This window comes from Tauraco erythrolophus, chromosome 2 (assembly GCF_009769465.1).
Source record: "Tauraco erythrolophus isolate bTauEry1 chromosome 2, bTauEry1.pri, whole genome shotgun sequence".
NCBI classification, from domain to species: domain Eukaryota; kingdom Metazoa; phylum Chordata; class Aves; order Musophagiformes; family Musophagidae; genus Tauraco; species Tauraco erythrolophus.
The window spans coordinates 102283747-102302448 of record NC_141466.1 but is presented as its reverse complement, the minus strand read 5'-3'; the positions used below and the strand labels follow the sequence as shown (position 1 = coordinate 102302448).

At 43.7% G+C, this 18702-nt stretch overlaps 1 protein-coding gene across 1 annotated transcript in view; it reads left to right on the top strand.

Annotated features, from left to right (window-relative positions):
* The first annotated feature begins 545 nt into the window (after positions 1–545).
* The window catches only part of EPAS1 (endothelial PAS domain protein 1), an 80887-nt gene continuing 62730 nt past the window's right edge, over positions 546–18702 (top strand). Inside the window, exon 1 of the mRNA XM_086631690.1 lies at positions 546–588. Coding sequence (XP_086487816.1) covers positions 563–588 — 26 coding nt within the window. The 5' untranslated portion in view covers positions 546–562. The remainder of the gene's footprint in view (positions 589–18702) is intronic.

Below are 18702 nucleotides of genomic sequence, written 5' to 3'. Positions count from 1 at the left end.
AGGGGGAAGCGTCCCGGTGCTCGCGGGCAAGTGCCCCCGCCGCAGCCGGAGCGGTGCCGGTGGGGCGGGAGGGGGGTGGGGGGACGCTGACACCCCCCCCGCCCCCCCCCCGCGGCGCTGCCGGGCAGGCCAGTGCCGGGGGCGGGGAGGCCGGGGCGCGGCGGCGGCGCCCCGCCGGCCCCCATTGGCGGGCGCGGTGGCGGCGGCGGGGCCGGGCCGGGCCGGGCCGGGTCCGGGGCGGAGGGGCCGGCCCTGCCCCCTCGGCCGGCGGCGGCCCAAGGTTTAAAGTGAGAACTTTCTGCGGGCGGCGCCGAGCCGCTCCTGCCCCGCGTCGCAGTAGCAGCAGCCGCCGCCGCCTCCCCCGAGCGGGCCGTACAATCCTCGGCAGTGTCCTGAGACTGTACGCCCGCCTCGGGGGCGACCCGGCCTAACCGGACCCCGACCCCCCGGCTGGCCCGCCCGCCCGCCGCCGCCGAGCCCCCGCGGGCAGGTGCTGAAGCCGCCCCGGCCCGCCCGACCCGAGAGGCGGTGCAGGAGCCGGCAGGAGCCGGCAGCCGCCGCGATGACAGCTGACAAGGAGAAGAAAAGGTGAGGGGGCCGCGGGCGAGGCTCTGGGCTGCTCGGGCCGCCGTGTCCTCCTCCTCCTCCTTCTCCTCTTCCTCCGCCTCACCCCTTCGCCGTCCGGCGCGGGGACACCCGGCGGGCAGGGGCCGAGGGCGGCACTGTCGGCGGGACGGCGCGGCCTCACCTCCCGCTGCCGCGGCTCCTTTGCGCGGGCTCCGGACCCTTTGCGGGGACGGAGTTAGTTCGCTCAGCCTGGGCTGGGGCGGGCGGGGGAGCAGCGCCGGGCTCCTCCGGGGCAGCCCTGCGCTCCTCCGCCGGGGGAAGAGTGGCGTCCGTCCCGGCCGCCGCCGAGCCGAGCCGCGGAGCCGCCTCCGTCGGGCGGCACCGCGGCGGGCAGCGCCCTGGGAGCCGCCGCCGCTACGGGAAGCGGCCCCTGCCCCGGCCGACACGTCCCGAGCGGCCGTCGCCACTCGGAGCGAAGGCGGCCGCCCGGCTGCGGCTGCGGCTGTGCCCGGTGGGGCGGCGGGGGCTGCGGGCGGGCGGGCAGGTGCACCTGGCGGGGCCGGGCCCGCCGGTGCGGGTCCGCCGCTCTTGCGGGCCGACTTTAACGCACGTTATGACAGGGCTTATGGGCTTAGGATCAGTTAGGACCTAGTTATTAGGGAATTATTTTTCAGTTGAGGACGGGGGTTTTAAAAGTAGGACCCTTAGCAAAACATGTTTCATAATTACAGTGGTGTGGATGTAATTGATGGGCTACGTAAACACTTACTAATTGTATCATACTTCATACGCTTCGACGCACCCCCGCTCCAGCCCCAGAAACTGGCCGCCTTACGTGGGGGACTCGCATCTTCTGTGGTGCGGGAAGTTCCTCAAGTGTCGGCAAGTTTTCCTCGAGGGCTCAGAGCTCCAGGAGCAGCCGGCGCCTCGCAGGGCACTGCGCTGGCCGGTTGCTGCTGTTGGAAGAGGATGTAAAGCTAGACGTTTCCATCTTGCCGTAACGATGCCTCCAAAGGGAGTAAAAGTAACTCACTAGTTTTTCATAGTTGCGTTAGAGTGTCTTTTCCCGTTGGTTCTTGAGGTTGAGCATCGAAATAAAACTCATGATACCGAGGGTAGGGGTTACAGGTGGAGATTAAGGAGTATCGAGTCGTGGCTCCAAGCTCATAAACGATTCCTGTGGATGAGTGAGGGCGCTGACACGGTGATGGCTAAGCGAGTGAATAAAGGTCCAAGGAGTTTTCTAGCAGGGTATTTATTCAGTCTGTTCTACACAGCAGACAGTCACAAGTCTGAGACTATTATTGGCTCAGGTCGCTCTTCTGACTATAGATTGTGTTCGTAAATGATGTGATTTACAGACTAAGAATTTTATCTTGTTATTTGTCATGTGTACTTTGCAGTTGACGATGCACTAAACTTTAAACACTGTTTTTTGGTTTGTATAATAGCTCTTTTCTTATTGAGTCACCTTATGACGATGTAATAGGGGAAATATTGTAGTACAAACCACATGTTTTCAATGTGGCTGGCCTCAGTTTATCAAATACTAAGGTATTAAGGTTAAACAATTGCTTCAAGTGTATTTTGTTCTGGATATCAGTCTTCTGTGCAGGGTATAAAGTGTGGCTGAGTTTCGTGTCCTCTCGTGTTGAACAAGAGAGTAAAAAATTATAGTACAGCACGATATAGCTATAAAAATGTGTCGTATAAAGAGATGAATAGAATGAAATAGTGTGCATATGGAAAATACACTGCATTCATTCATATCACCTCTTTTTAATGAGGCACTCTTAATCTCTTTGGTTTTAACCTCTAATTTTCGAACAAAGTGAGGAATTGAGCTCTGTCTAATCTTGCAGGACAGCATACTGAAGTGCTTTGTGGAAACACTCTTCGGATACAAAACAGAAACTTCACAGGACTGAAGTTTAAACGCTAATCCTGACTCCATCACTGATTTTACATAAATCTTGGGACATTCCAGTGACAATTTTCTGTCTCTCTCAGAAGTAGGCTAATTGTTACTGGCTCATGGGATTGTTGTGTAAATTAATGTTTGTGGAAGAACTGGGAGAGTATCAGATCAGGGATTTAAGATAGCCTGCTTGCACCTCCCTGTCTGTGCGTGCATGTATGTCCCTACTGGGAACGTACCCTATGTAGCCCATTGAAGCAAGATTCATTTATTTTTTTAATTTTCCAGTACTGTTATAGAATAGATTTATTGCCTTGAGTTCAACAGTTTTTAGATTATTTGCTTGATCTTCATCCAGATATGCAGCTAGGAACTCTAACCTGACTTGCCAATAGCATTTATAAATCAATTGAGGGAGAAAAGGTGGTGGGGGTAATGTGGTTAACCAGCTTTGCAGGCAGCTCTGGAACATATGTTTAGAGGAGCAGTTCTCTATTGTCAAACAGATGCTCTATGGAAGATAATCTTTGATTCTTTTAATGGTCCATTTCAGTTGAAGAGCATCCTCAGGTTCTCATTTGGAGCTCTGTCTGTCAATGGAAAAGAACAGTTACTTCCTTTGGAACAAATATTCCAGCACTTTCAGTACGCTGATTTCCCACATTTAAAGTTAGCTTGAGATACTGAGTTAAGATTAATATGATTTTAACTTAATTTTAAAAAGTAATCATTATCTATACAGTCTTAAATATGGAGTCTGATATTTCCTAGAATGCCAGTAATTAGAAACTGGGAAAAGGAGGAGAAAAAGCAAAATTATTTTAGCAAAATAATAAAATCTAAGGAAAACAATGTATGATCATCGTGCAGTACAATGACAATTGGTAGATAGGTCTCAATTTAATTAGGGCAGCTTGTAGAACATCTTGGTGTGTTTTTTCTTTGTTTAGTCATCATGTGTTTTTGAACTATTTGAGAGACAGTTATTTTATTAGGAATGGATGGTGTGTTAAATGGACTGTTCTGGATGGACAACAGCGTATGTTTGAGAAAAGTTTGAAACCAGGCTCAGGACAAATCAGGTACCGCTGAGTAAGATGCGTCATTTGGCTTCATGGTTTCAATTGTGGTGTTTGAGGATTTTGGAGTTTGTTTTCCGGTAGGATGAAAAATAAACAAATTTTGCAGCTCAGGGGGATTCTGTACCAGCAGTCCTCGTATAAATCATACAGTACTGTTTTGTGATCCTAAGGATGTAACGTTATATAAATGGGTTCAACTTCTTCTGGTCCAGATAATAAACAAAGGGGATTCCTCCCAGTTATTGACTAGGTAACTGACTGCTCTCAACTACCCTTTCACTTTGGGCTTTATTAGATGTTGAGCCACTCTAATGAGGCACTTTGTGCCTCAGTTTTCATTGACCTTTACTTCAGGAGAGTGATTCTGCCAAGCTGAGGTCACTCTTGGCCGCTCCTCCTCAGGATGAGGAAACAGTCCTGACAGCAGCGCTCTCCAGAGCTCAGGTAGTCACTCACTCTTAGTGCATGTAATTCCGATGCCAGGACATGTGAGCGTTTAGACGTGCCAAGGTGTTCAACTGCAGATTTCAGGAAACGCACAGTCCCAGTTTTGTTTGACCCAGTGTGCTTTCTGTTACAAGGTATGTCAGTATTGTCAGGTATGCTCCCTCTTGTCTGTTGCGCTGTGACGATGGTGAGTTAGATGATCTTGTCCATCCGCTTGCCAATGTAGGTTTTTCTTTACATTCTTATGAGCATCACTTTATGTCCTTCAGTTGATGGACCTTTGAACGCTTTCCTTTGCAGACTGTTGCGCAGATTACTCGACTTCATAAAAAAAAATCATTCAAGTTTTGTTATTGCTCGACATCTCACACAGAGCCCACATTTAATTTACTCTCGTTCGCTTCTATGCTAACATCTGCCCTTACAATTTTTCTCATTTGGAGTTATCAAAAGGAAATGTGGTCTCCTGGATTCATGACCAAGAATCTGTTGAAATTGCCTATGTTTAAGCATATGTTCATGGTATGTTACCATTAAGAAATTTGGACTTATGTTTCAACACCAGAAATGCAAGTGCTTCACAGCTTGCAGGTCTTACTGAATGACTCTGGCCAGCCATACTCATCATATTTTGATTTTGCCCTTTCTGTTTTCTCCATTCACCACCCTTGCTGTTTTTCTGCAGATGCGGAAAGGGTTTTTCTAGCAGAGGGTGTCCCAAGGGCACATGAATGAGGAAGGACAGGCTGCACATGTGCCTCGATGTCTCCCTTTACCTGTGATGGCACGTAGCAGAGGTTGGGCTGGCCTTCTTGGTAAAGCTTGACTTCTGCTGCCCAACTGCTGTGGCTTCACCTCTATAGAGCTGAAGCATTTGAGTTTAATGAGAGCTGAATGGCTTTCACTGTAGTGTGCAATGCGAGTGCTTCCCGATGTGTACCATCCTCCAAAAGTGACCTGGGCTTCGGAGGATTTGTGCTTTGCAGGGATGTCGCAAGGGTTGGCTCTGCTCGTGTTTAGCACTTAGCCCAAGAGCAAGTTAAAAATCTAACACCACTCAGTACACAGCATCTTTCTTTGTCATGTCCTTTTCATTTCATCGTCTGATGTCAGTCATCTTCTCTCATGTTTATCCTCTGTGGGTCATTGGGAATATCTTGCATACTGGAGGTACTTTGCTAATAGGAATTTTGGGATTATGCTGCTAATTTAGGAGACCCGTCATGAGTATCAAAAATGGACTTCCCTGCCTTTCTGTAATGTTTTTTATTATGGTGGATTCATAAACATTAAGTATTTTTGTTTTCAGGTTCCAAGTAGGAGCTGCTGTTACGTGTGGTGAGGGCAGAACTCTTCAAGTATTGAACATTTTGTGATTATTTTAAAATGGATAACCTTTTTAAAATTGAGAATTAGGATAAATATTAGAGTAAGAAAATAAGCAATACAAAGGCAGGTTGCATTTAAAAATAATTTGAATATCTGGAATGGTTTTATTCCTCTAAAGCTATTTGTGAAATGCTGTTCTGTTAATTACTCCGATATTCATAGCATCATGTATATCTTAGTAGTTATAAATACTTCTACTCCTAGTAGCTGGCACAAGGTTGACAGAATCCTTCTCTTAAATTAGGCACAAGTGCAAGTATGGTTATTATGCAGCTGGCAATTCTTTTCTCATTTATCATTCTTGTGCTCCATTTGCTTAAAACACAGTATAATAAAGTAGTTATCTGCTAGGAATAAAATCTTGACTGCTTATATAAGAAAAAATAACTGCTTTCTTAAATTTACAAGGCTACTTTTCATGGAGACTCTTTCTGAAGTATGTAAAATGGGAAACTGTATTTTACTGTGCGTTTAGAAAGTAGATTAATGAAGTACAGTAGGCCAATTGGCTGATAAATAACTAATGTTCCAAAGTAACTCTCATTTAATTATGCTGTTTACTTCTTGAGCTTAAATCTAATTATGATTTTCGTTCTTTCCTCTGTGACTTTATTTAGATCTAGAAAATTCAGCTGAAATAAAATCTTACCATAATGAATTCTGATTAAATGGGCATATTTAGGTCTTAAAACCCTTAGATTTGTAATTTACTTGACTGTTATTACAAAGAGTTTGGAGTTGCATGATATATCCATTATGCTTCTCTGTCCATCGCATTACGTGACACAGCAAATATTCAATATTCCGTTCTATAGAAACTCATAAAATGTTTTGCCAGACAAGAAGCAAAGTTGCTTTAGTTGAATTTTTCTGTCTGATCTTCAGTCAAAGAGGTGCCCTGGTCTTGACCCTTCCTCTGGGTGCAAATATGTGGAATCAGCAGTTTTCTTTGATTAGGGGAATGTTTAGGGTGTTGCCTCCAAAAAGATTGTCTGAAAAATTCAGAAACTTTACAAATGCTTTATGTTAGCCTGTGGGTGTGCGATTAATACTGGCTTATTATAGCTTTATGAACAAGTTCTGTGCATCTGGGCAGGAGGAAAAACCACTTTATTTTGTTTCTGCTCTCAAGTGGGACAAAACCAGGATAATGCAGCTCTCCTTAGCGTTTTTCATTCCTAGTGCAAATATGCTGAACCATCCCCCAAGTTATAAATGCTTCTTCATTCTGCAGTGCATGTACGTATTCATATAGCGATCTGCTTTCAAGCAGACATTAAGTAGCATATGTTTTAATCTCAAGTATTTGTGGAGTACGTGTAGAACCAAACTGACTGTTTTCCAAAAAGATCTCAACGACTTATTTGTGTTTCCAACCAGATACAGAAGTAAACGCATCTCTAAAAACGTGTCTTGCCCGTGCCTGGCTACCCCCTCCACCCCCTACTTCTTGAGGTCTATCCCTAAATCCCAGCTGTGATCTGCATGAATGAAAAGCCCAGGCCGGAACGCGGACAGGCTGTAAAGCAGGATTGTGATGGAGAGAACAACCAGGCTGTGGTCATTTACGGGATTTGTCTGGGATTTGTTTCGTTGGTTTTTTACTATATCATCAGTAAGCTTAAGAGATATTGCCCCGCTGTGATCTTAAGATAACTCACAGCAACTAATACATCTCCTCAGCTATTTTTTCCTGGCTAGGTGTAGTGACGATTAGGTCACCATTTGCTCTATAAACACAATACTCATTTTGCAGTGTACCAAGATGAAGGTGAGGTTAACAGAATGATGATTCCCCCATGGATATCTGCTTCAGTCCTTCAGATCTGTAAAATGAAGGATGTATTTATGAAATAGGTGGTGGGCAGATGATGCTGTTTCTTCTTGATGTGGGCTGGTGTCAAACCTACCTTAAGTTTCTTTGAATTGAAAATTAAAGACTTCCTACTGGGGGCTGTCGCGACAGTGTGGCCGTATTAGTTCTTTCCTGCATGGGAGGGTTGCACCGATGACCAGTATATCCTATGAGAAGCCATTTCTCACCTTCCATGCTGCCGTGTCCATGACCAGTTTAACTTCTTATTTGTCTTTTTGCTTTTGGTCTTGAGGCTGTCCCTGGAAGCTAGAGCCATAGCACTGGGGGACGTGGGGTGATGGTGTACGCCTGGCTTTGGGTCCAGTGCTCTAGTGGATTGCCCTACTCTTTTTTTTTTTTTTTCCTACAGAAAAGCCTGAGTGCCGAGTACTACAGTGCACTCTGTTATCTGCCTACATTTTTTTTCCAAAAATCACTGTTCCCTGTTGCTTTCACCTTCTTCTCTGCAGCCCCGGCGGAACAGAAAACTGGAGCACAGCAACATCCCTTTGTAGTTGGATATGAGTTACTGCGTACGTTCAACTACTTTTGCAAATAACATTTTGGAGCTAGAAGAGTGTGAGCAGTCTGACCCTCTCTTTTTGTTTCAGGAAATTGTGTTATCTAAGGAGAAGCTAAAATTAGAAGGGATATAGGGAGGGTTGTGTGTGTTTTTAGTTGTTGTTTGTTTTTTTTTTTTGTTAAACTGAGCAGCTCTCCGAATGGATGAATCATGTGGGTGTAACTTATGGCACTTGATAGCAAGCAGTCTGTCTGAAGGTATATGTGTAATAAGATTATGAGGATCGTTTAGAAACTATTTGGAATTACTGAAACGTGAACTTAATCTATTGTAAATATTTGTTACTCATTATCAAATATGTCGAAGTACATTTGATCAGAGTTAGGCAAATGAAGGGAAGATATAAGGTGCGAGTTTTGAACAATGGGTTGCTGAGCATTGGAAGAGCTGCAGATGCGGTTAGTGGAGCAAATATTTTCTGTAAAAATAAATATTTTTCTTGGAAAATAATTTTCCACAGCACAAGGGAAACAAGAGCTAGTGTTAGGCTAAAATGAAGTGATGGGATTGAGAAATTGTCAAAACATTTGGAGAGTGCTGAAACATTTTAGATTGTGCTTCATTTTAATAAACCTTCTGAATTCCTGTGTTGTACTACGTTGTTAATCTAAAACTGGATGTTTTAAATTTCATTTGAATGGGACTTAAGTCGTCTTTAACCTCTTTAAATTAAAGATTTTTTTTTTTCCTTTCTTTCTTTTCTGATGTTTGACTCAGTTGACTTTTTTCCCAGATATTCTTTATTTTACTGAAAGCCATGAGACACATACATGAATCTGGTTTGGTGGCTTGACCTGAATCAAGTTCCTGTCTTCCTTTCAGGAAGACTCTTCAAGTTTATCTGCTAAACCAAAATATTAGGTATTCCTTTTACACTACTCATGAAGCCCTCATCACTTGAGGCCTTAAACTCAAAACAGTCCTAGTCTTTCAAAAACAGCAATTGCTTAAACAAGTTACCCAGGCTGATGAAAATATTTAGCTGTCTTTGGATGGGGTTAGGCAGGAAGTGTGACTCGGCGATGACAAAGGTCTTCTCTAGCTTTGGTTATATGAGCAGCTTTTTAAAGACAGTAGTATGATTGAAAACATAGCAGTAAAGGCCCTTCTCACCCCCTGGTCCACATTACTGGCTCCTGATATGACAAACACAAAGTCAGAATGTGGGACAGATGAAAACAGCACGTTGCAGAATTTCTAACTTGGTTGTTCTTGAAGGACTGATAATTTCAGAGTCGTGTTCTTGAAAACCTGCCTACGTACAGTGAGAGAGAAATATTTGCCTTTCTCAGGAAAGCTATTGCTTTTCAGATATAATAGTATCTTGAAATATAGCGATCCCAGGAGATATCCACCTTTGGCCTAGTATCTGTGTTTTCTTTAGGTAGTCCATTTCTGAGTTCCTTAGTATATATTATTTAATACACACAGAATGTGATTTGCTGAATGACTTTGGATTAAGAAGCCAATACAATGGCCTGAATAAGTTGCATGAAATTTAAAAAATGTGCCCTATTGCTCTTCTTTTCTTAAAAGGGAAAGCTGTTGCTGATTTATAGTGTCAGAGGCCTTATGAACTTTTAAAAAACTTGACACTGGGAAAAACCCATTAAGAGCTGAAAATTTTGGTGCATGTCGTCTAATAACATTCAAAAGTTACTGTATAGTACTTTTCCTTTAAGATATATTCATGTGCTTATAAGATAAATATTTGCTTAGGGTAATAAGGTGAAGGAAGTATGAAGTGGGATGGTTATTAGGCAGTTTTTATAAAGGTGGAGGAAGTATGCTTTAAAGAACATTCCTTGTACTTTTTTTTCAGCCATTAGCATATCTAAGGTCTTTACTGCCATAAAAAGGTACTTAAACTCTTGGTATCACAGTTGTCGTTTGCACTTGCATTTGTATGATAAACTACAAAGCAACCCCATTCAGTCATTGTGTTTGGGACATTCTCGTGGCTGGTGTTGGTCTTCTGAGCCCTGTCCATTCATTCACAATTGTATCACCCTCTCTGCCAGTAAATTCTTGGTGTTGTTGGGTACTTGTTGTCACAATACTTCAAATATCTTTGTGACATTAACAAACACTAAAAAAACCCACCCACTGCTCTCTGTATTTCTACGTTTTTAAATGGAGAATGTTGCTAGGAATGTGCCAGACTTTTAGCTGTAATGCCATTTGTATCCAAAACTTGTTGCAAGTACCAGAATATCTTAGGAGATTGTATGCGTTGTTGTACTTGGTTAGATTTTTATACGCCATGATGATGAAATAACATACTTGTCAGCTGATGACAGCGACAGTATCTTCAGACTCTTAGGTAGTTATGGAGAGCATTGGCTTAAAGCTGATACGAAGCTTGCTTAGAACAGAAATGTTTTTTGAATAATTTGTGGAATGGCAGCATCTGTGTGAGAAGAAATTCAACATTAAGTGGCTATGTCATGCCACAACTCCCTAGGCAGTATTCCTCTGGAATACAAACCGGGTGACCAATTATAGCTCTATTCCACTCTAGGATTTTTACTAAGGACTCAGTTGCCTCCAAGTGTGTTTCATAACCCGAAGATTGGAAATTGATGGAAATGCTTCTGGTATTATTCCTGCAGAGCTTTTGCCAGGTGATTCTTCTAGGAAGGGTTCATTTGCCCAGTTCTCTGAAGGGGAGAGCCCCTGGGAAGGGTGAGCCTTTGGGAATGGCCTCTGCATGTTGCCCTACCAGGAGGGATGAGTTGTCTTTGAAGTAGCAGCTGGCTGAAGTAGCAGCTGGCTGAAGTAGCCAGGCTCTGGCTGTCCCTGGGTTTTCCCATCCCTCCTTAAAGGGAACCTCTGTTGCAAAGGAAATTAATGACGAATGTGGCTCTTAGTTTACTTCTTTCAGTGTATGCCTATATTGACCCAGGCGACCCATTTCCTGTCATCCTTTAAGCTGACTCATGTATGTTGGGGAATGCGGAGAGTTGGAATTTGCCGACTTTTGCACAGGAGATGGGTGACCTTCTCTTGCAGAGGAGGAAGCTAATACCCCATCTAGCCAAGATGATGATGCCTAGTCTTAACAAAATAGCATTACTTAAATGTTTTAGAAAAGGTAGGCGTTTGGGGGAGATGACCTCCTTTGTTGCTTAACACAGCACTTTTACGTGTGTGATTTGAAGGAAGATTTCTCGTTTGACTGGTGGAACGTAGCTTGGTCCAGCTGCTGCGGGTGGGCTATTTATGTGCTGCAGCTGTAAGATTATCAGTTACTGTTAATAACTCCAGTTCTTGGTTTTTCCCTGAAAATGATTTGAAGGATGTGTTTATTGCCATTACTAATCAGAGGGACATTTTTATGAGAACATCCTTTCTGTGCTGGAGTTGTCTTAACACTGCTACTGGCTTTTACATAACTGCAAAGCCTTATTTGTGTTCCCAATGATTCACAAAAGGGGACTATCCCGTTCGCTTAGGCATGTGCTGACTTGAAAATGAAATAGGAGCAAGTGTGGATATCTTGAGGGAAACTTAATGCTGGTGTTTCGAAACACCAATTATTTCCAATTTAAGAAAAACAAACCCCCCCAACCCTACTTTTGTTTGTTAACCGCGCGACTGGCCCGAACAAAGCCTCTTTGGCATGAGGACCTGAGCCAAAGCGCAGCGAAGCCGAATAAAACCAATTCTTGGATCTGTCTCTTGAGCTTGTTCACCGCTCTCGGTAGAGCTGGCTGTGAAAGCCGCGTCTGGTTGCTGACCTGGCTGCTGAACAGCAGCTTCAGTAAGCAGTTCTGGCCTCTGCAGCTGCGTCTCCCGGCGCCTTTCCCCTCCACACCCTCTCCAAAGGCCTTGTTCGCCCGGCCCTGGCTCTTTGTCCTGTTGGAGACTGGCAGTGTTGGGTTGGTAATGTAGCCTGGACAGGGTGGCTGATCTTCGTCATTATCCTCGCTCCTCTGTCGGGAAAACTGGGATGGTAGTACATCCTTCCTTCCACCCTTTGTGTGTCTTATTTATTTAGACTGTAAACTTTTTAAAGTAGGGACTTTCTTATTTCTATGCCTAACACAATGCTGTAGTGATGTTGGCGAGATGCTTGTGTGATAAAACTAACTTGAAAATGTTTGAACAGCGGGTTGTCAAATGGAAGGAGTTCAGTTATCTCTTGTTCTTCTTACGTTGCCTACTTAATTGCTTTCTTTACTGCACCCCTCCATATTATCCCTCAATATGTAGGTTACACCCACGTGTTGATGGGTGACCTACTCCTTCGTTTGCTTCACCTTTGAATTTGGCCCTCCTGTTGTTTAAGATCCATGTGTAATTTAGATGCCTTGAGCAATTGAGGAGATGGAGTGTTGGTGGCAGGGGATTGCAACGCCCTGAAAGTGTCTGGGAGATGATGAACCCCCTTCTTCTTTCAGATTTCATCACGAAGCAGGCAGGTGAGCAACCCATGGGGCAACAAGAACGAAAAGGAGGGTTTGACCATCACACCAAAATGAGTCTTTTCTGCACATGTGGAGTTCAGCGGGATTTCAGCCGGCAATCGTTTGCTCTCGGTTTCTTTGAACTGAGAGCCCTAAGAAGGGAAAGCATCGCTGAATTACAGGGTTAGTCTGACATAGCTTTAGAGAGTTTGGTGTCCGCAAGCTCCTTCATGTAGACTAAAGCCAGTGGATCTTCATTCACCTTAAGGCTTCTCCTGCGTATGGGTGGTGGGGCAGACCTGAAAAGGGAGCAGGCGTGTCCTTCAGTGTAAAGAGAAGACACTGAGAAAAGCGTAACATTTTATACAGGTGCTTATTGGCAGCTTTGCTTACTGTATACGCAGGCCCTGAAGAAGATAATGCGAGAAGTTGTGTTTATCTTTGTAGCACCGCTCCTTTCCCTTTGCCTGCCAAATCTTAGGACAACATCCCCCACCCCACAAACCTAAACGCCACCATAAACACAGTATAACTAAGTTCCAGCTTCTCTGAAGGCAAGCATGAAGCAACAAACCATGGTGACCCAGCGCTATTGCTTTCTCTTTTTTTTTTTTTTTAAGTTTATTTTAAAGGAGGCAGATAACAGCAAATGGTGCTTACTCAAAAAAGTCATGACTTTTCAGTGCTCTTCCTGGGGAATAAAATGAACAGGTAGCAAAGTCTGCACTGCAGGTCACAGTAAGGATTTCAGGTGTAGTGATGGCTAATGTGGAGTAGAGGTCCACCTAAAGACAGAGCTGAAAGAAGAAAGGTGTCTGCAGCCTGACCTGTTAAAACCTTTAAGAAGAAATCATGCCAACATGAAGTCATTATAGAGCGTGCCTTTGGAGGGAGTCGATGTGATGAATACAGTGCAGGCATAAGATGATTTCATGCTGTATTGCATTTTGAGTAGGTTACAGCCTACAGTTGTGTGCTCCTGTCGGTCAGGTTTCTTAGTCTCTATTTGTATCTTACTTAACAGATTGAGTGCTCTGGCTTTTGTACCAAAACAACTCCTGCTCCAAAATCTTTGAAGTCTGATAATATGTCTAGAACTTTTATCAAAATAGGGTTCAGTTCCTGCCTGAGAACTCTGGGTACTGCTTTGTGAAAATATCTTTGAGAAAAATATGATATAAACTGTGCGTAGTGTGAACCTTTATCCCTCTTAAAAGGGAGTTTCGTGACTGTTCCACTTGAGTTCTACTTCTGTGAGCTGGTAGATGAAGCAAATGAAATGGTCAAACACTCAGTAGGCTATGAGGAAAGCAGAGCAAGTACCTGTTCTTATACTGTTACTTGTTTAGGAAGTCAGCTCTGATTTACAAAGTTGTAAGAAGGAAATATTTGGTGAGCAAATCTATTTCAGTACACTCTGTTTTGAAAGTGCTTAGTTTGCTACATACCAGGCGTCGTTGCAGGACATACAGTGAAGTTGCGGAATATGAAATTACTGTACTGAAGGAAAGTGAAAGAGAAGGCCTCAACCTAGAGATATAGTAGCTATTGAGAGTTAAAACATCTCCCCCTCCACCCAGAGGAAGTAAATGCTTTATTGCTTGTGGTGGTAGGTGTATGACAGGTTGTTGTAGATGACTATGAGTTGCATATGGGAAGTTCAGAGAAGGATTTTGGCTGGGTGACCTACTGGGAAATGCAGTCATCAAAAAAAATTTTCATAGAAAATTTACTTTTAATAGAAGATGAGACAGTGATTAGAAGAACTATCCTCTTCTAGCTCGTTTTCTTAAGAATCAAAGCTTACACCATTCCAGTGTATCTGTCTCCATTCCTGACAGAGCTGTAAAGATCTCGAGGATATTAAATTCCTGGGAATAGGTGTTCAGAAACAGTGTTGTAATCACTTTGGGGAAAGGCTGAGGCACAAGCACGTTTCCCGGTAGAGACCAGAGACTTTCTATGGCTGAAGAAGTCACGGGTGTCCCCGCGGGGGCAGGAACTCCAGCCAGCTCCATACTTGCCACTTGCTGGGCTACAGGGACCAGGGTCTAACGGGAGTCTGCAGAAACATGGTTTTGCTAGTGCCCTTGCTCCCACAACACCTCGTTGCTTTTGTAGCATGGTTCACTAGTTAAGCCCTGTGGTGTTTTAAAAACTCACCGTGAGATATTTGCCTTGCTATTTGGTAGAAATTGATACCGATAAAATGTTTTTCCTTTCTCTGGGCATTTCCGAGTGTTTTGGTGTGCTTAGACCTTACTGGTTTTGCGTGAAGAAACCACTGCACAGCTATGGTTAGTACTAACACCTGATACTGCAAGATGTTTTAGACTGGCCACATTAAAACCACCAGTGTGTGCTTGAGTCAGGCCCCGAGAAGTGCAGCGGGACTGCTTTCTGCTGGACGGAAATTGCTATCTTCTACTGGAGAAACAACTGCACTTCTGAACAGCTATAACTCTGGATTCAGCTGTAGAAAGGTCTGTTTTGGTTGGAGAGGTCCAACTGTGTGTGCGTTTGGCGTTGGTTGTCAGGTTTATGATTAATTTTGGGCATCGTTATACCGGCAGTAACAATGGAAGGCATTGTCACCACTAACGTTTTCACTTTCCTGTGTTGCTGCTGTGCTCGTTCAATTATTTTTGCAAAAGTGATAGGTTATGGGAACCTTTTCATGTGCAAACCATGGGGAAGACGGGAATCTCTTGTTAAGAGTTGCATATGTTTGTTGTTCCCATAAGCGATGGTAATGATGAAAACTTTTAAATTCGGTTCATTGTCGTTGGCAATCAGTATCTGCTGGAGATCTATTACACTTCTCAGAATCACTTCCCCCAAGCAAGGCAGTGCTACTGTTTGGTTTTTGTTTGTATTATGTATTTGCTGGAAGGAGAGCACTATTGTGTGTTTTTTTGAGGGAGATTACAAACATAAAATAGATTCTCTTGAGAATGCTTTGTCTACGCTCATCACAATTGGTAATTGTTTTGTGTTGTGTAAGACTTTGCATGCTGTGCTTCTTATTTGGCAGCATGTGTGTGTGAACCTCAAAATGGATTCCCACCTCCAGCCTTTTATCACTGATATTTTAAAGGTGAATCCCAGGACAAAGCATAAAACTTCTCTGAACTCCTGTATTGCTAGATGACGAACGTTTGCCAGATTATGGCAAATTTTTTCAGCTGTTTTGGAAACAAAGTTTGCTGCGTTTTAATGGATGTCTTCTCCAAGTAGGACCTGGATGAGGTAGTTCTCACAAATGCAAAAAAACCCAATTACTTTCTGCATGGAAGCAGATTAAAATAGCATAGTTGCGTGTGAGGTGGGTGTCGTCTTTTTGCGCCAAGCCCACTTGCAGTGGTCATTCCAAAATGCCAAGGGAAAAGGAATCCATAACCCTCACATATCCTATTAGCAGAGTGCCTGGAGGTAGAGACGGGTGAGATGAGTGGAAAAAATGAGGCTTCTGCCAAACGTTTTCTTTGTAGGTCACTTATTGTAGTTGAAATTACAGGGAGCATTAGAACAAGCGGTCTATTAGCAAAGCCATGAAAACAAACCGTTTGCCACTTCTAACAAACGCTGGACAAAAATATGCTCCGAATTTTAAAAATAAGTGAAGGCTTGGCGAAAAACGAGACCCGGGTTTATCTGCATTTCATCAGGTACATGGCGTCCTGGAACGTAGCCCACTGGCAAAAACATGGGGAGTGTTATCCTTTGCAGCACTGGGAATGTTCTCTGCTGAATTTTGGCGCCAATGACCGAGCTTTGCTTGTTAGCTGAAGTTCACACAGACTCCTTGCCAGGCCTGCCCAGAATGCTGTCTCCTCTGACTTCCTGTGGTCTTGCATAATATTTCCTTGCTTCTTGTATAACCGCGGCTCGATCTGGTCACTGCCCAGTTTATACGGTTGACTTTTTAAAAGGCCAGTCCTGCAAACGTGCGGCTGAGCCATGTCAGTGGCAGGAGGCGTCCCGGCGGTGACGCCGATGGAAGCGCCCTTCCACGGGGAAACCGCCGCTGGCGGCGGGGGCGTACGGCGATGCCGACGTGTCTCACGGCAGTAGAGCTGACTAGCTGACTGCGGCGGCCTCGTGACGAGATAAGCGCGAGGCACGACTTCGGATCGGCTGCGCCTTTGAAATATGCACCACTGTCGCTCTAATTTCTGTAACAAATATAGTTGTTAATTAAGAGGGGGAAGGCAGTGCCGCTGGCGGTTCATCAATGGATAAATGAGTGTGTTTTCAGAGCGCCATTAAATTCTCCTTATTGCTAGTAGTCACTCAGTTCAAAGTTCTTACATTTGCCTTGGAAACATGTTCCAGGTATCCAGAGTATTAATTTAAAGGCAAGGATAGCAAGTCAAGGCGTTTAAGAAAATAAAAAAAAATTTTCATGCTTCCACACGAGTTGTTTCTGCAGTTGTCTGCTGTTAAAACACACGTTAATTTTGCATTACTGTTGAAGCAAGCGTATTTATTAATGTTTGCCGTTTATTAGGCTGGATTATTTGTATGTATGTTTTGAAAGTGAATTTCATAACAGTTTGTGCCATGTAACTCTCTGCATTTATACTGATTGTTTTTCAAATATTTGAGTTTGCGCGTGTATTTATACATAGAGCACTGCATGTAATTACAGAACTTTGTCAGTAACTCATTTTCAGAAAGACGTTCGTCTAACACGACGCTTTCTAGGATCCTCTTTTAAATGCAGTTTTCGAACTATTGCTCATGTGCTTTGGCAACCCCGTTCCTGGCGTGGTTTTGAAAAGCTGAAGAGTAGAGATTACAAAATAGTCGCTTCAGTATGTTTGTAAACTTACTCAATAGACTTTACTGATTTGTGTTTTATAGTTCTCAGATCCTGTATGATCTTCCTGTTAAATGTTATCTTCTGGGAAGGAACAGGAGAATCGTTTCAAGGGAAAGCATTAGAATTGACTTAGTCATCACGGTTATGCGAGATTTTGTTTAAATCATCTCATATCGTCATCTCTTCCATGAATCCAGGTTATCCAGTTGTCATAGTAACTTTGACATAGAAAAGTTCATGCTGCCTACACATGACTTCTTGCAACATTCTCTATTCATCTGATTAATTTAATGGAAAATACACTTTTACTGTTTAATGTGTATTATCAGGGAAGCTTTTCTGGTCATTTAAAAGTGGTTTATTGCTTCATATTCTTAGGATCAACATTTGAATGACTACAGTCTAGCTAATATAATGCTTGGAGAATTGTGAAAGTAATACAGTGGTGATGCTACTGACATCTAGCAGACTATTTTATAGTATTGTGAACACCAACACTTCTGGGAGGTTTGTATAAATATACTGCATTTTTGGCAGATGGTTGCAAAGCCAGAGTCCCTAGTACAGCTTGACCGTACAGCTTGACCATACAGCTCTAGCAGCATGGATATCAAATAAACCAGATTCACCTCAACATGTTTTTGCCAGTGATGGAGAAGCTGCTTTATGTGCCAGTACACCAGGCTAGTTTCTCGCTGATGGAGTCCCGGATAAGCCATACAAACATGGATTGTGTGGCAGAAGTAGACTGATGCTGGGTTGGCCTTAAGATTAAGGAAAAAGTGCAAGAATTACAAAAGATTTTGGGTTGAGCATTGCTTAGCCAGCTAGAGAAAACACTTCACAGTCAATAAAGAGGGATTTCCCCTCTAACTGGAAGCATTTAGAGAGAAATTTTAGGACCCGACAGTCCGTTTCTTTTAAAAAGTATTTGTCCCTCCTGTAAAAACCATTTGAGTGGTTTTGAAAGATGTCAGAAAAAAATATTTTGGCTTATAAAGTCACAAAGCTAGAAATGTACTCAGCCTTTAGAATAACAAGGTTTAGAAACTCGTGTTTGAAATAGATGGGCTGAGCCTTAGTACGTGTATCGGCAATGTTAGAGAGGCACGTGTGCTCTCTGAATCCCAATGTAGCCGAGTGTCGGAGTGGTCCACAGTCACATGGGCATATTCTTCCTGCTTTTCTTTTTTGCTTTTCTTTCTTCTTTGAGTATTTAGAAATGTGAAAATGGGCGCTGTAGGAGATTTAAGGGTTTAATCCCGAGCTGCACAGGCAGACACATACCCACTGCATCCAGTGGGAGTTCTGTCTGAAGAAACAGCTCAGGATTGTACACTTGTATACATGTCTAAATGTGGATCTCGGTCAAGTAAACAAGCGTGTAGCTGTACGCAGTAATCTGCTTTCGAAGCTGGGGAACACCCTGCGTTGCTCGTGCGGCTGAGTACGCAGCCACGTCTCGAGCTTCGTGCAAGCTCCTGTTAAGGATGCTGATCGCCAATCCACATGTGTATCTGACCGCAGGAGGGGAGTGATAGGTATCTCTGAGGGGTATAGCAGCCTCCGTCACTCGGCTTTTGGTGCCGTGAGATACCGCTCTCCTTTGAAGGACGTGTTAGGGCAG